General features: G+C 45.7%; 1 protein-coding gene across 6 annotated transcripts in view; it reads right to left on the bottom strand.

Annotated features, from left to right (window-relative positions):
• Positions 1 to 16,807, bottom strand: part of AKT2 (AKT serine/threonine kinase 2) — a 50,032-nt gene that overhangs the window by 10,189 nt on the left and 23,036 nt on the right. For all 6 annotated transcript variants that reach the window (XM_081275466.1, XM_081275470.1, XM_081275465.1 and 3 more), the window contains 2 exons: positions 10,866 to 10,994; positions 9,197 to 9,308 (listed from right to left, as the gene is read on the bottom strand). In XM_081275466.1, the coding sequence (XP_081131592.1) occupies positions 9,197 to 9,308; positions 10,866 to 10,994 (241 nt within the window). The remainder of the gene's footprint in view (positions 1 to 9,196; positions 9,309 to 10,865; positions 10,995 to 16,807) is intronic.

Below are 16,807 nucleotides of genomic sequence, written 5' to 3'. Positions count from 1 at the left end.
GAGGAGCTTTGAGTGTGGTATGCCTCCTGTACCTATACAGGTGTTCAGTAGGTATCTAAGTAATGAACAAGCAAGGCAGCCAAAGTCTGAGTGGCCCCAGGGCCTATGCACAGCAAGGCCACTGCACAGCCAGGCAGAGTGGGGTTGGCCTCTTCCCTCCCTGACCCAGCACTTCTAGCCAGAATTTCTCAACTGGTTTTAACCCATGCTCCCTTTGGAACAAGTCACAGCCTAAAGCCCAATGCCTATATTAATTTCCCTGTTTTCCAAAAAAAAAAAAAGGGGAAAGAGTAGGGACACATCCTATGATATGCCTTGTCAATCACAGCTGTCATAGAAATTTTTAAATGGTAGATAAAAAACAAAGTCACACAGGCAGGCACAGTGGGGCACACCTGTAATTCCAGTGACTCAAGAGACTGAGACAGGAGGATCACAAGTTCAAACCAGCCTTGGCAACTCAGTGAGACCCTGTCTCAAAATAAAAATAAAAAAGGCTGGGAAGGTGGCTCATTGGTACAGAACCCTAGGTTCAACCCCAGACTGCAGAAAGAAAATCACAGATCTCCTAAAGGATACAAACAGTGTAATCATACATACAACTTCATGGAGAGAAATTTTGAGATTGTGAAAAAAGTTGGCTACAGATTAAGACCCACAGTGTGATATCAGCTTTCTGACAAAGAGAGGGATGGAGTGAACACAGCACCCCAGAAGCAACTCTGAGCCTGGCAGATCAGCTGTACGGGTGTCCCATCCTTTCCAGCCTCATCCCCGCCTCAGCATGGCAACTGCTGAAGCAGGGCGGACTGCCGTGTGGAGAGCAGCAGGCCCAGGGCCTGGTCCAGGAAGCACCAGCCTCAGGGAAGGTGTGAAGGCAAGGCGTGGGGCCAAACCGATCCACCAAGGATGAAGGAGGTGGATGTGGGTAACTGAGGCCCTCCCCAACGCTGACCAGCTGCCGGTCCAGTTCCAACTGGACTGAGGTTACAAGCTTGCAGCACTCAGAATTCCAGAGAAAAAGTAAGAGCCTCTGTCCAGGACACTCCTCAAAGGTTTCAACACAGTGTCTGGGGCAGAGGAGAGCTTCTACCCAAAGCTGGGGCTAAAAGGAGACCTCTTAAGGAAACCAACCCCCTCCCTGGTTAAGATCACAACTAGGAAAATAACAGCAGTGAGTGTGCAGCTCCACAGCCACAACCTCAAGAGCATGGGAAGGAAGGGTTCTGACATGGAGATGGAGGCACAGAGAGGTAGATCACCTGTGGAGGTTACACAGCTGGAGACAGCAGAGCTGGGACTCAGTGCCAGGCAACCCATTCTTCCCTAGTCCCCACTGCCTTTCCCTGTGCTGGGGGTCTGAGTGTCAGACTTGAGAGAAGTTGAGGAAAGCTCCAGCCTTACATCCTAGAAGAGGTCCAGGAGAATCAAGCAAAGATACTCTCGGGCAGGTCCACGGACCAAGGGACATCATACCAAGGGACCTCGAAGCCAAGCAAACTGATGCCTCCCCTTGGAAGCTGTGAGGTGGACCACATTCCAGGAGGCCTCTCCCACTGGACACCACCCCCAGACACCCTCCACACAGGCAGCCACCATGGTGCTGTGAGAAGTAACACCTTTAACCCTCCCAATGACCAAGGCAGCAGAAACTGTGATCCACGTCATGCTACAAATAGGGAAACTGAGGCACAGGGAGGCTGATGTTTGCCCACTTACACAGCCAGTAAGCAGAGGCCTGGGAATACCAACCCAGGCATTCCTTCTTCACCCAGGAGCACTTCTCCCATCAGGGGTATCTTCCAGAACCTTCTCATCCTCACTTGGGTTTCAGGGCCAGGAATATATGGGGAGCTACATTTGCCCAAGCGGCACTAGGGAGGGCGTCCCGTGTACAGCATAGGAGCAGCACTGGGCAGCTGGAAGCCAAGCCTTGAACCCATGTGGCCCTCACTGGCCCAACCTCTCCAGTTGTTGTCTGCCTCCCACATAAAGCATGGGTCACACAGTAGCTAAGAGTAGACTCTAGTGCTGACAGCCTGGGTTCAAACCAGCTCTGCCTCTTCCTTCAGGAGATGCTGGTCAGGTCATCTAACATTCATCAGCGAGCTGATCTGTAAAGCAAGCACTAGTGGTTCACACAGGGGAGATGTGAGCTGCTGGACACGAAGCACAGAGGAAGTGACTCAATGAATTGTTGTGAGGATTCACCTCGCCAGCCAGTCAATGTTTACCAAATGCCTCCTACAAGCCAGGCCTTGTTTGGGTGCTGAGGATGCAGCAGGAAACAGCTCACTAGAGTTCCTAGTCTAACGGGGGAAGACAACTGTGTAAAAATACAGCAGTTTGGCTGGGGTTATGGCTCAGTGGTACAGCATTTGCCAAACATGTATAAGGAACTGGGTTTGATTCTCAATACCACATATGAATAAATGAATAAAATAAAGGTCCATCAACATCTTAAATTAAATTGCACATTCTTCTGCTGGGTGTGATAGTGCATGCCTGTAATTCAAGTGGCTTGGGAGGCTGACACAGGAGGATTGTGAGTTCAAAGCCAGCCTCAGCAATGGCTAGGCACTAAGCAACTCAATGAGAACCTGTCTCTAAACAAAACACAAAATAGGGCTGGGGATGTGGCTTAGGGATCAAGTGCCCCTGAGTTCAATCTCCAGTACAAAAAAAAAAAAAAAAAATTGCATGTTCTTCTGAGTATTGTGATGAACTCTCAGGTTATATCCCACCTAGCAGGACATGAATCATCTCTGTCCAATGTATCCATGCTGTATATGCTACCCACTGGTATGTCACTTAGTAGCCTCTTGGCTACTACAGATCAAATGTAGCAGTACCAAAGTATTTGTGTTCAAGTAAGCCTTCTGGAGTGCTCTAACACAACACCACAATGCCTAGGTCAGTCATTTCATTTTATTTCATCATGTAGGCACTGGGTCATCCTCCAATATCATCATGAGAAGAAGGGTGAGTACAATAGTACAATAAGATATTTTGATTGGGCTGGGATTGTGGCTCAGCAGTAGAGCGCTCGCCTAGCATGGGCAAGACCTGGGTTCGATCCTCAGCACCACATAAAAATAAAGGCGTTGTGTTATGTCCATCTACACCTAAAAGATAAATATTTTTTTAAAAAAAAGATATTTTGAGAGAGAGACCATATTCACATAACTTAATTTTGGCACAACAGATTGAACCCAGGGGTACTTAACCACTGAGCCACACCCCCAGCCCTTTTATTTTGAGACAGTACCTCGCTAAGTTGCTTAGCAGCCTCCCTAAGTTACTAAGGCTGCCTCTGAACTTGCTATCCTCCTGCCTCAGCCTCCTGAGCTGCTGGGATTACAGGCATGTGCTACCACACTTTTATAACATAATGTAACTTTTATGATAGAATATACGTTCAATGTTACTATTGTTGTTAATCTCTTAAAATTTATCATAGGCATTAATGTATAGAAAAAAAATACACAGAGAGAGTAGGAGGGTTGGTATCAATCACTATTTCAGGCATCTACTGGAAGAGTCTTGGAACATATCCCCTCAGGTAAGAGGGGACTACTGTAGCAAGACAGGAATCAGAGAGAGCCCTTTCTTAAAGGGTAGCCAGGAAGGCCTCTCTGAAGAGGTGATACTTAAACCAGGACCTAAAGGCTATTACGAGAATATGAGCCATCCCCAGTGCCCACAACAGGCACCTGGCACATAGCTGTGAAATCAATGACACCACATGGATAGTGGGAGGGAAGGGAATCCAGGCGAAGGGAGAAGTGGGCAAAGGCCCAGGGAGAAGGAGCCTGGGGTGTCTATAGAAGGCACAGCAGATGCAAGAGTGGCTGGAGCCAACAGAGGGAGTGAAAGAAGGACAAGCCCAGACCACTCTGAACTGTGTGTGCCACTAGGTTAGGGATCCATCATGGGAAGTGGCTGACAGCTCCAATTTCAGTGTTAGGCCAAGAACTGCTATGTGGGCTACAGACCAGGGGCAGTGGACACAGCATTGTCCAGGCAGGAGGAGCCAGTGGCAGGAGGTATAGGAGGGAAGGGACAGCTCTACTGCCCAAAGACTCTACTATGCATGGGTCCTACCAGTGCTTCCACACACACTTCCTCCTTTGTCCCCAGGACAACCAGGGACCTGAGCCCCAAGGAGAAAGGAATACAGCAGTTGCCCTGCCCTGGGTTGCCCTGCTGAGCAGGACCCAACGTGCCCCAGAGGGAAGCTCAAAGAGGCAGAGGTGGCTGGGCTGTCCTTCCTACTTCAGGAGTAAGAGCTAACTGTTGGTCTGAGAGTGGACCTCTGCCCTTCACCCTATGCATGGCCTCCTCTATCCCCAAGGGACATTTTATGGCTGAACAGTATTGGGTTCCCTCCCTTCTCATAGACAACATCACCTGGGAGGACAAAGTTGATATGTACAGTCCTTACAACAGGATCTGGCTCAAGAGAATTAGTTTTAATTATTCTTGTATTCATCCAACAAACATTTACTGAATACCTATTTATATGCTGGGCACAAATAAATAAATATAAAATGCCACACTTAGTAGACAGGTTCTATAAAGAAAAATAAAGCTGGGTAAGGGAAACATTCACGAGGAGGCAGGATAGGATACTCTGAGAAGGTGGCATTTGAATAGAGAACTTGTGAAGTTAAAAAAAATAGCCACGATATCTGGGCAAGGGGGTCCTAGGCAAGGCAGCAGCAGGTGCTAAGGCACCCACCCAAGAGTGTATTTTGCAAGTTTAAGGAACAGCAAGCAGACCAGCATGATTGAGTGTGGGCTCCAGTGGCAAGAAATAAGTCTGGAGAGGGGCAGGGCCTTGTAGAACATGGCACAAACCCTGGAATTCACTCCAAGAAGGACTAATAGCCATTCAGATTCCTGAGCAGAGAAATTACATCAAAAAGATCACACAGGGGCTGAGGTTGTAGCTCAGTGGTAGAGCACTTGTGTAGCACGTGTGAGGCACTGGGTTTGATCCTCAGCGCTAAATACAAAAATAAATAAAGTTATAAAAATATATTTTAAAAAAAGAGTCCAGGGGCTGGGGCTGGGGTTGTGGCTCAGTGGTTGTGTGCTTGCCTAGCATAGGTAAGGTACTGGGTTCAATCCTCAGCACCATGTAAAAATAAATAAAGGCATTGTGTCCACCTACAACTAAAAACTTTTTTTTTTATATAAGAAAAAAAAAGTGTATTGGATATACACTATTAAGCACTCCTGTCAAGGCTAAGGGTCTGCAAACATTCTGTAGAGCCAAGTAGCAAATCTCCAGGCTCTGCAGGCCACCAGCTCTGACACAACTATTAAACTGTGCCACAGCAGGGCAAAAGCAGCCATAGAGCAGCCATATACAAATGCACATGGCCATGTTCCAACAGAACCTTCCTTACCAACAGGAGGCAGGGCTATAGTGGGCCAACCCTACTGTGGACCTAACTTCTACTTTATAGGAAATACACCCACACGGAACAAAGCAAACAATGTCAAAAGGCAGTAAGGGACACATTCGGCCTTTCTACAACAAGACAGTCAGCCTGGCTTGTCAAGGCTATCAGTTCTTGGAGGGCAGGGGGACAGAGGGCTAAAGTAGATTAAAAGAGGCCAAAGAGACAGCAGGAACCTAAAGGAATCCTTGTTGAAGAAACATTTTTGGAGGTAACTGGGGAAATTCAAGTATGGCACAGATAAGGAGAGGGGAGCAGTAAACACACGTTACAGGTGAGCATCCCTCATTCAAACGCTTTATATCTAACCTTGGAATTTTTTTTGGATTTGGGGACTTTTGCATAGCCCTTATGAGCATTTCTGACAGGAAAATAAAAAATGTTCCAAAATCTGAAACTCTGAGCATCATATTGGTAGATAAAGTTTCCAATGATGGAGCATTTCGGATTTCAGATTTCCAGATCAAGAGGCTCAACCTGTATACTCATCTCAGGTGTGAGGATATCATGATCTTGTGAGGGAAAGTCCTTATTCGTGGCAGATGCCTGTCTTCAGTGGTAAGGAACAGTGTCATGAAGTACAAACAGAAGCACAAAATAATCAGGAAAATAACAAAAGATTCAGTAAAAATAGCCTGATGAGGTAAATACAGCAGAAATACTGCACCCAGGTGCAGGTACCTGCAGGTTCACACAGTGATACTATTCTTTCAACTTTTCTCCATCTGAAACAAGCTGCCAGCAGGGCGGGGTGCGAGGAGGGTCCCCAGCTTCCTGGGGAAGGCAGGAGAGGCAACCAGGTTCCCAGTAAGGAAGGTGCTGCAGTGTCCAAGCCATGTTCAGCCACCGGCGTGCTTCCTGTCTCCCCTGCCACCCCATCTCTCTCCAGACTCGGGGCAACCAGTGACCTCAGGCCTATGTGGGGCAGAGCAGCAAGGAAAGCATGGCCAGCCATAAGCAGAACAGAGTGGCCTCCCTCTTGCTGGGTTTCTGGCTCACAATGCCCCCAGGGCTAAGGGCAGGAATCTGAGGTTTGTTCTCTCTGGATCCAACCCAGCGGTTCTCTCTCCAAAGGCAGCAGAAGTTCCTAAGAAAAGGAAAAATGCTCCATCCAGCTCCCACAGTCTTAGTAATGGGAGTCATACCACACTGAAGGGTGTGTCACCTTGTGAGAATGGAAACTAGATCATCTCTCTTGCCTACTAAACCACTGCTGGCTCCCTGCTGCTCCTTTTCCAGGCTTGCAAGTTGTGTGCCAGGTACTGCTGAATCAAGAGCTTCCTGTTTATCATCCCCTGAATCTCGTAACAACCCTGTGACAAACCCCAATTTATTAAATGCCTGCCAAGCTCTGCAGGGATCTCCATCTAGGGGCCAAGGCCCTGGCTGGGCCCTCCAGCTTCAAGCGCCTCCACTTCCCCTCTTCCAAGACTTCCACTGGTGGATTCCCTGGTGACACAGAACTCTCTGTGGTCCCTGGGACACACAAGCTGTTTCACTTCCAGGCCTCAGTATATGCTGATCAGTCCTTTTCCTGGACCTTTCTAATTCCCACCTCCTATCCATCCTTCAAAACTCAGCCCCCCTCCTACCAAAAAAAAGAGAAACATAACAAACAAACAAACAAACAAGCAAAAAACAACTCAGCCCAACACCCAGGTCCTAAGCATCTATTTGTCAGATTCGCTCTCACTGACAGCCTATATTTTGGTCCCGTTTTCAACTGAGTAACAACTAAGCTGGCCTAAAATGGTAATTCTGTTCCCCTTGGTGGGGTAAGTATATTTTTAACCTTAGGGAGATATGCAACAATAATTACAGAATAGACTGTGGTAACATCTTGTGATATTATTTTGTGCAGGCTCTAGAACTGCACTGTCCAAGAGGGTACCACTAGCCATGAGTGGCTACTGGAATTGATTAATGGCAATTAAGATCAAATTTCCACTCTTCAGTTGTCACACTTAACATTTCCATCACAGCAGGAAGCTCTCTTGCATGGCCCTGTTTAGGCTTCTCCGGAGGGTCAGCAGAAGCCCTACCCCACAGGCAAGCTAGACGTGTTTCTCAAAGTGATGTCCAAAAGGATGAAGTGGGAGGAAGAACTTTGCCACTCGTTATAAAAGGAATAAGTTTTCTAATATACAAAGAACCTTCAGATATAAATAAGAAAAACACCAACTACTCAATAGAAAAAAGATATAAACAGATAGTTCAGAAAAGGAAATTCACATGGCCCTTGAGGCTCAAACTCAACCAGAGAGAGAGAAACCCTGAAGTGCTATTTCCCACTACTCAGACTGATAAAAACCCAAATGTTTGAAAACCCAAGGCCATGAAGACACTCAGACATCACCTCATAGAACTACTTCTGAAAACAACACTTGCAAGCTGAACACAGTGACTCAAGAGGCGATCACAGATTCAAGGCCAGCCTCCACAACTTGCAAGCTGCTGAAAAGGGCTGGGAATGTGGCTCAATGGTAGAGTGACTCAAGTTCAATTCCAAGTACCATTAAAAAAAAAAAAAAAAAAAAAAAAAAGACAAGTATACATTCTTGTGACCCAGCAATCCTACTCTAAGAATTCCTCATACAGGCTGACCTGCACACATGAGAAATGAGACAGCACACATTTCACTGTGGCATTGCTTATAGTGAGCCAAAGGCTGGACACAACCCTAGTCACCATTAACAAAGAACTGCTAGTTAAACAGGGATGCACGTGTCCAGCTGTTAAAAAGAGAAGCAAAAAAACACTGTGGTGGGGCAGCAGCTCTCTATACGAGACGAGACGGAAAGAGTCCACAAGATACTCAGTGAAGTGCAAAAGGCAAGTTCAGAACAGCATGGGTGCAGTGCTGCCTTCTAGGGCCCAGGCGCCAAGGCCTCCATCTGCTCTTCAAGAACACAGAAGACAAGTAGTTATCTGGGGGATGGAGAACGGAGGGAAGGGGAACGGTAACAGTGAAACTTTCACCAGACACCTCCTCATTCCATATGGCAAGGACGGGGGAAGGCAGTTTGTTTGTTTGTTTGTGGTGTTGTTGTAGAGTTGAAGATGGAACCCAGGACCTCGAGAATGCTAGCTAGGCAAACATTCTAGCTCTGAGCTAAGCCCCAGCTTGCCTTTATTTCTTCTTCCTCTTTTTGGTACTGGGATTGAACCCAGGGTACTGGGATTGGTTTACCCTAGCTCTTTTTATTTTTTATTTTGAGACAAAAACTTGCTAAATTGCTGAAGTTGGCCTTGAACTTGCAATCCTCCTGCCTCACCTTCCTGAGTTGTTGGGATTATAGATATGTGCCTTGGTTCCCCACTCTCAGCCTGACTTTTGAACCAGATGAATCTACATAACTTCTTCTGATTATTAAATTGAACTTTTAAAGTGACTTTCTAGACCTACTTTGGAATCAACAAAGATGCTCACTAGGAACAGTCTGCTGACCCTCCATAGTGGTCAGGCCTAAAGTCTGTCATTAACAAGCTCTTTCTAACAAGTCACTGTCATCAGTGACTCTGATGTGCCTACAAGTCCAAGGACAGAGTGAAATTTTCACACCAAAACTTCCAGTTCTTCTCAGTTCCAGGTAGAAGACTTCACACCAGAAGTGTGGAAAACTGGAAATTCCTCAGCTGGGCCCAGGGGAATCTGTCCATTGTGCCTCTTCCCCTCGCACCACGCTTGACCATTCTCAAAGGGCAGCCACATGGAGGCTCAGACTCACCTCTCATCTGGAGAGTCCACATGGAAGGTCCTCTCGATGACAGTGGTCCACTGCAGACAGCGAATGACGAAGGTGTTGGGCCTTGGCCTCTCGGTCTTCATCAGCTGACATTCTGCAGGCAGGGGAGGAGGATTGGGACAGTGAGGGGATGACCCTGCTGGCCTGCAGCCCATATTCCCTGAGCCACCTTTGTGTCAAGTCCCATGTCAGATGGTGCTGGGGACCCATCAGAAATCAAGACAGCTCTGGCCTTGCCCTCAGGGCAGACCACCAGATGGTAACAACTTAGCAGTCGGGTTGGGATAGAGACAGCCAGAGGCAGCATCCAACCCAGCTACAGCATCCAACCCTGAGGAAGGGGCATCTCTGACCTGAGGCCTGAAGGCAAAGAAAACTGAGTCAGCGGGGATGTCATGTACAGAGAAGCCCAGCGGTTAAGAGGCGCCCAACATACTCAGGGATGCCAACTCTGCTCCAAGTGTTAGACAGGGGAAAGAGAGCAGCCACTTAGGAAAGGTGGGCCAGAGTCAGCTGGACAGGGCTTTGGAGGCCATGGTAAGGAATATCAACTTTGTCTTCAGGGCAGCAGGGAGCCATGGAAAGGACATGGACAGACTGAGACAGATCCCCTGGCTGCCATGGAGGATGAGACTGGAGGCCAGAAGCCAGGGAAGAGACTGTGGCAGGACCCAGATGGAGGGGATGAGCTGCAGCAGAGTGGGGCAGGCAGGGGAGGAAAGGGAGCAGGTTGAAGCAGGAGGGAGAGGCATTTGGGACCAACACCAGGCACAACAGAGCTGTCCCAAGGAGACTAAGAAGATGACAAGTTTGAGAGAGGGAAGGAGAAGGGAGGTGGGAAGGTCAGTTTGAAACATGGTGAGTATGAGGAACCTGGAGAATACCTGGGGAGAAATGTCCAGGAAGCTGCTGGGGAAAGGCTGGGAGTACAAGCAAGAAGTCGAGGCAGAAGCCACCAGCATATGGAGAAAGCAGCCAGGAAAAAGGCTTCCTACAGACAGTGGAGGGCTGGGTTGCAGGAGAGCCTCCAGGGAGGAGTCGGGCTGGGGAGGAAGCTGTAGGAGAGACCTGAGAGGATGGTGCCGAGGAGACTGGGCTGCCTATGAAATATTCTTAGCAGGTACAACAAGGACACAGTACAAATCACGTCAGCAGGGAAGGAAGGAGGTGGGGGTTGGGGGAGTCCCCTGTTCCACAAGAACAAGGCAAGGAAACTGGTTTGCAAAGCTGACTCTGTAGCACCATTTCAGGTGCTACAGAGGGAACCAAGGACATGAGGTCAGCCCTGATCAGCTGAGTGGGAAGCCATGACCCTTCTAGGTGAGAGGGATGAAGGGAGGAGGCTGTTACCAGAGCAGGACAGCACTCCAGCTAAAACCATAGGGCCAGGTGGAGCTGGAGCTGGGGCCTAGGGAAGGGTGTGTATGAATGCCCTGCTTACGCCCTCTTCTCATTCTCCACCTCCCATAGGATGACCCCACAGCACCCAGCTGACAAGGAGGGACAGCAGGAGAAGGATGGGAAATGGATCTGAGGGCAAACAAGCCCAGACAGTCTTCTGGCTCAAGAATGACCAAGACCCATGTGCCCCCAAGAACTGCCAGCCATTCTCTGAGTTCTGCAACGCTGGCCTACTTGCCCTGAGACTCACCTGCTACAGAGAAGTTGTTTAAGGGGGGTGAAGTCTGGTCAGGAGCCTCTGGCCTCTCCTTATACCCAATGAAGGAGCCATCGCTCTTCAGAAGGAAGTACCGCGGCCTCCATGTCTTGATGTATTCACCTGAAAGAGGCGGGAGAGGAGAGAGGTCAGGACAAGGTTGAACAGTATCCCAGGCGGTCAGGCAGACGGGCAGGCAGGCAGCCCAGTGTGAGGGTGACTCACAAGGGGCACCACAGTGGGAGGAGGGTGGACGAGTGTGCCTCTCCCAGGGAAGCCCTCAAGGTGGCCCCTGCTGACGCAGGCTGGGGCACTGGGCTGGTCCTGAGTGATCCACAGGGTCATGCCTGGCAGGAAGGCGCCTGTAACAGTGCCCCAGAACACCAGCTGCCTCAGCATGTGGCCAGCAGCAAGCTATCCCTGCCAGATGGTCCCATCCTAAGGGAGGCCCAGGCCTCTAAACACACATGCCCTGTGACCCTGTTAAGGCCAAATGCCATGGGCTTGAATTCACCAGCATGGCCACGTAGGTGAATCAAATGTCCAAATACTTTTGTGCCAGGTGGGCTATAGCTGCTTCCACACCCTTCGAGCACTTGCAATCCCTTCCACTTTTCTGGAAGCTGGGAGCCAGGAGGAGGCTGAGGCAGGACCCACATGCACTTGCCTGAACACTTTCTACAAGGACCCGCTCCTTTGAGGGCTTCCAAGCGTGAAATGAGATGGTGAAACAAATGTCCACATAAAAACCCACACATGAGCATCCATAGCAGCAGCACTCATAGCAGCCCCAAAGTGGAAACAGCCCAAATATTTATCAACCAATGAGTGGTTTATCAACAGAACTTGGTGGATCCAAATGGAAAACTTGTAGGCCATAAAAAGAAATGAAGTTCTAATACATGCTATGAAGTGGATGAACCATACTTAGGCTAAGTGAAAGAAGTCGATCACAAAGGACCACAAATTCCAGACAGTGTTTTACAATGGTTCAACTTTATGACAGCATGAGGCCAACATGCCTTCAGTACATAGCACACTTCAATGGGAGATTCTGAACTTTTCCCAAGCTACCTATACACAGTATACCTATACACAGTATATGATACTGGGCTCCTGGTCAGCCACATGATCACAAAGGTGCTCAACCAACACTACCATCCCTTACTGCTAAGCTACAGTGCTCTGTAAGTTAGGTGCATTAAATGTATTTTTAACTTATGATAGGTTTACTGTGATGTAATCCTGCCATGTTGAGGAGTATCTATATGAGTCCACTTGGGATGCAGAGCCTAGGGGAAGACTGGAAAGTGATGGCCAATAGGGACAGAATCTTTTGGTGTGTAAAAAAAATCTTCTACAATTGACTGTAGTGTTGGTTGCACAACTCTGAATACTGAACTGTTCCCTTCAGAAGGCTAAATTGTAAGGCATGTCCATTATATCTCAATGATGAGACAGCAACCATGAAACACCCAGCTCAAGAGCCCAGCACACTGCATACACTCAATGAATGCTCTTCATTATCAGTCCACTGTGCACGAAGTGTGTGCCAGGCACTTGACTTCCATGGCACATGAAGAGGCAGGACACAGTGGACTGAGGTATATCTGCTGGATGTAAGTAAATCACTTCCCTTTTCTGAACTGTTTCCTCTTCTGGGGCCATCCACTAACTGAGGAGGAAGATAGCAATGAATAATAATGATACCACAGTGCTCTTTGTGTCAAGCACTGTCTTAAGTATCTCATGAGTGGGTTTTAACTTATAAAATTCTCTCAAATGTAGATATAAATTACTCCATTTATATAAAGTACAAACTCTAGCAAAATCCTAAATTCAACAGCATATTAAAAAGATGCCTGGTGTGGTGGTGAAGACCGAGAGCCCCAGCTACTCAGAAGACTAAGGCAAGAGTTCAAGGCCAGCCTGGCCAATAAAGTGAATCTGTTTTAAAATATATATACGTACATTTATATCCCATGACCAAGTGAAATGTATCCCAGGAATGAAAAGATGGTTCAATGTAGGTTGAAATAATGACGTGATCGTCCCAAGCGACACAGGAAAAGCATCTGACAATCCAACTCCCTTTCAGGATAAAAATACTCAGCAAGCTATGAACAGAAGGAGCTTCCGTAATGTGATAAAAGGCATCTATGAAAAGCCCATGGCTGACGACTGACGTCACACTCAATAAGGAAAGACTGAAAGCTTCTCCCTAAGGTCAGGATCAGGACAAGGATGCCCGTCTTTACCACTGCTGTGCAAAATGGAATAAAAGGTACTAAAGGGAAAAGGAAAGAAGAAAATTACCTTTACTTTGTTGATAATGTGATCCTATGTAGAGAAAAAGCACAAAGACTCTACAGAATAGCCAGGCGTAGTGGCTTGGACCTAAAGTCTCAGCTACTCAGGAGGCTGACACCAAAGGATCATTTGAGCCCAGGAGCTCAAGGCTGACCTGGGCAAAATATTGAGACCCCAATTAAAAAAAAACAAAAACAAAAAAAAAAAACCCGGACTGGGATTGTGGCTCAGTGGTAGAGTGTTTGCCTAGTGCATGTTAAATCACTGGGTTTCATCCTTAGCACCATACAAAAATAAATAAATAAAATAAAGGTATTGTGTCCAAAGTAACCTCTAGAGTTAATAAGTTTAGCATAATCAATGCACAAAAATCAGGTGCATGGTGGGGGGGCCTGGGGTTGAGGCTCAGAGGTAGAGCGCTTAACTACCATGTGTGGGACACTGAGTTCAATAAAGATATTATGTCCACCTATGACTAAAAAATAAATGTTTAAAAAAAATCAGTTACGTTTCTATATACCAACAACCAATAGCCCAAAAAGGAAATTTAAAAAAAAATTCATTTACTATAGTTCCCAAAAGAATAAAATACTTAGGAATATTGTAACCATGGAGATAAAAGGTTTTCATACTATAAAACATTAATTTAAAAAAATGATCTAATAAATGCAAGGACATCCCTTGTTACTGGATTGGAAGATTTAACATTGTCAGGCTGACAATATTCAGAGTGACCAGGTGTGACAAAATCTCTCTCAAAATTCCAACAGCCCTTTTAGAGAAATGGAAAAGTCAATCTTCAAATTTATATGGAATTGCAAGGCGTTCCAAACATCCAAGACAACATTAAAAATTTTTAGCCAAGTTAAGACTCCATATTTCCCAATTCCAAAACCGACTACACAAAGCTACAATAACCAAAACAGTGTGGTAAAAGGATAAATATACAGACCAATGAAACAGAATCAAGAAGTTAAATGACAAACCCAAACACTAAGGTCAAATGACTTTCAACAAGGGGTGCCAGAGCACTCACTAGAATAATTCAGCAAATAGTGCTGGCACACCTGGAAGTCCACATGCAAAAGAGTGAAGTCAGACCTCTACCTCACATTATCCACCACATACAAAAACGCATTAAAAATCTATTAATCTAAGAGCTGAAACTGTAGAACTCTAACTAGAATACAAAGGATTAAATCTTCACTATCGTGGATTTGGCACTCTTAGATGACACCAAAAAGCAAAAAAAAAAGTGAACTTATCAAAATGAAAAACTTTTGTGCATGAAAGAACACTATCAAGAAAGTAAAAAGGCAGCCTATCAACTTAGCAAGACTCTGTTTCACAACAAAAATAAAAAGGGTTGGGGCTGAGTATGCTGGCGCACTCCTATAATTCCAGTGGCTTGGGAGGCTGAGGCAGAAGGATCATGAGTCCAGAGTTCAGCAACTTAGCAAGGTACTAAGCAGCTCAGCAAGACCATGTCTCTAAGTAAAATATAAAAAGGGCTGGAAACAGGGTTCAGTGGTTAAGCTCCCCTGGGTTCAATCATCAATACCAAAAATAAATAATAAATTAATAAATAGGGCTGGGAATGTAGATCAGTGATAGAGCTTGTCTAGCACATGTGAGGCCCTGGTAAAATAAAGGGAAAAGAAGGAGGGAAGAAGGGAAAGAGGGAGGGAGACAGGAAGGGAAGGGAAAGAAGGAATGAAAAGGAAGGAAGCAGGGAGGGAAAGAAGGGAGGGATGAATGGACAAAGACAAAAATAACCTACAGAACAGGAAAAAATGCTTGCAACTCATATGACAAGAGTCTAGTATCTGGAAAATATAAAGAACTCTTACAACTCAACAACAAAAAGACAAACAGCTTATTAAAAAGGGGGTAAAGGACTTGAACAGACATTCCTCCAAAGATTATACAAATGGCCAACAAGCCATGAAAAAATTCTTAATAACACAGTTGTTAGGAAAAAAAAATCAAAATCATGATGAGACACTACTTCACACGCACTGAGATGAGTGTAATAATAATAATAATCTTTTTTTGGCGGCGGGGGGTGGGGGTGGGGAGGGCAGCGGTCAGTGATTGAATTCAGGGGCACTTAACCACTGAGTCACATCCCCAGCCTTAGTTCATATTTTATTCAGAGACAGGGTTCTCACTGAGTTGCTTGGTGCCTTGCTGTTGCTGAGGCTGGCTTTAAACTCCGGATCCTCCTGCCTCTTCCCAACCTCCCAAGCCGCTGGGCTTACAGGCGTGTACCACTCTGCCCAGGAATAATGATAATCTTAAAAACACAAACAAAAGGGGCTGGAGTTAACCTCAGTAGTAGAGCACTTGCCTCACATGTGTGAGACACTGGGTTTGATTCTAAGTACCACACATAAGTAAATGAATAAAATAAAGGTCCATCAACATCTAAAAAAATATTAAAAAAAAAAAAAAAAAACACAAACAAAACTGAGCACGGTATTACACATCTGTAATTCCAGTGGCTCGTGAGGCTGAGGCAGGAGGATTGCAAGTTCAAAGCCAGTCTCAGCAATTTATAGAGACCCTGTCAAAATAAAAAATAAACTGCCGGGCTCAGTGGAGCATGCCTGTTAATACCAGCGGTTCAGGAGGCTGAGGCAGGAGGATCACAGAATTCAAAGCCAGCCTCAGCAAAAGCCAGATGCTAAGCAACTCAGTGAGACCCTGTCTCTAAATAAGATACAAACTAGGGGTGGGATGTGGCTCAGTGGTTGAGTGCCCCTGAGTTCAACCCCTAGTACTAAACACACACAAACACACACACACACACACACACACACACACACACACACAAGGACTGTTTAGTAAGGAGATGAAGAAACTAAATCCCCGTGCATTTTTGGAATGTAAATGGTACAAGACACTGTAGAAAAATCTGGTGCTTCCTCAAAAAGTTAAATACAGAATATACTATAAATTATAAATATAGGAAATATGACTCAGATTATATAATTACACACATTTACATATTATGTATATTAGATATTAGATTATAAATGCAAATTACAAATACAGACTACATGATCCAGCAACTGTCCTAGGTAATGCACATGAAAGAACTGAATACAGGTATTCAAACAAATACTGTACATTTTGTTCAAAACAGTACTATTCACAATAGTGAAAAGGGAGAAACAACTCCAATATATATCTAGAGATGGATGGATAAACAAAATATGATATGTCCATAAAGTTGATTATTTGGCCATTAAAAAGGAATGAAGTACTGATACATGCTGTAACACAGAGGAACCTCAAAAACATTATGCTAAGTGAAAGAAGCTCGTCACAAAAGAGCATATATTGTACAATTCTATTTATACGAAGGGTCTAGAGTAGGTAAATCCACAAAAGCAGAAAGCAAACTGATAGCTGCCAGACACTGGGAGGAAGGGGGTACAGAGACTGACTGCTTAATGGATATAAAGTTTTCTTTGGAGATGATGAAAACATTTTGGAACTAGTTAGAGGTAACAGTTAATACAACATCATGAATGTACTAAAAGGCCACTGAATTGTATAATTTAAGATGGTTATTTTAATATTATGTAAATTTCACCTTTTTTTTTAAAAAAAAAAAGAAG

Source organism: Spermophilus citellus (genome assembly GCF_964194105.1).
Source record: "Spermophilus citellus genome assembly, chromosome: 18".
NCBI lineage: Eukaryota > Metazoa > Chordata > Mammalia > Rodentia > Sciuridae > Spermophilus > Spermophilus citellus.
Note: the sequence above shows the minus strand (reverse complement) of the source record. Positions and strands in the feature narration are given on the sequence as shown.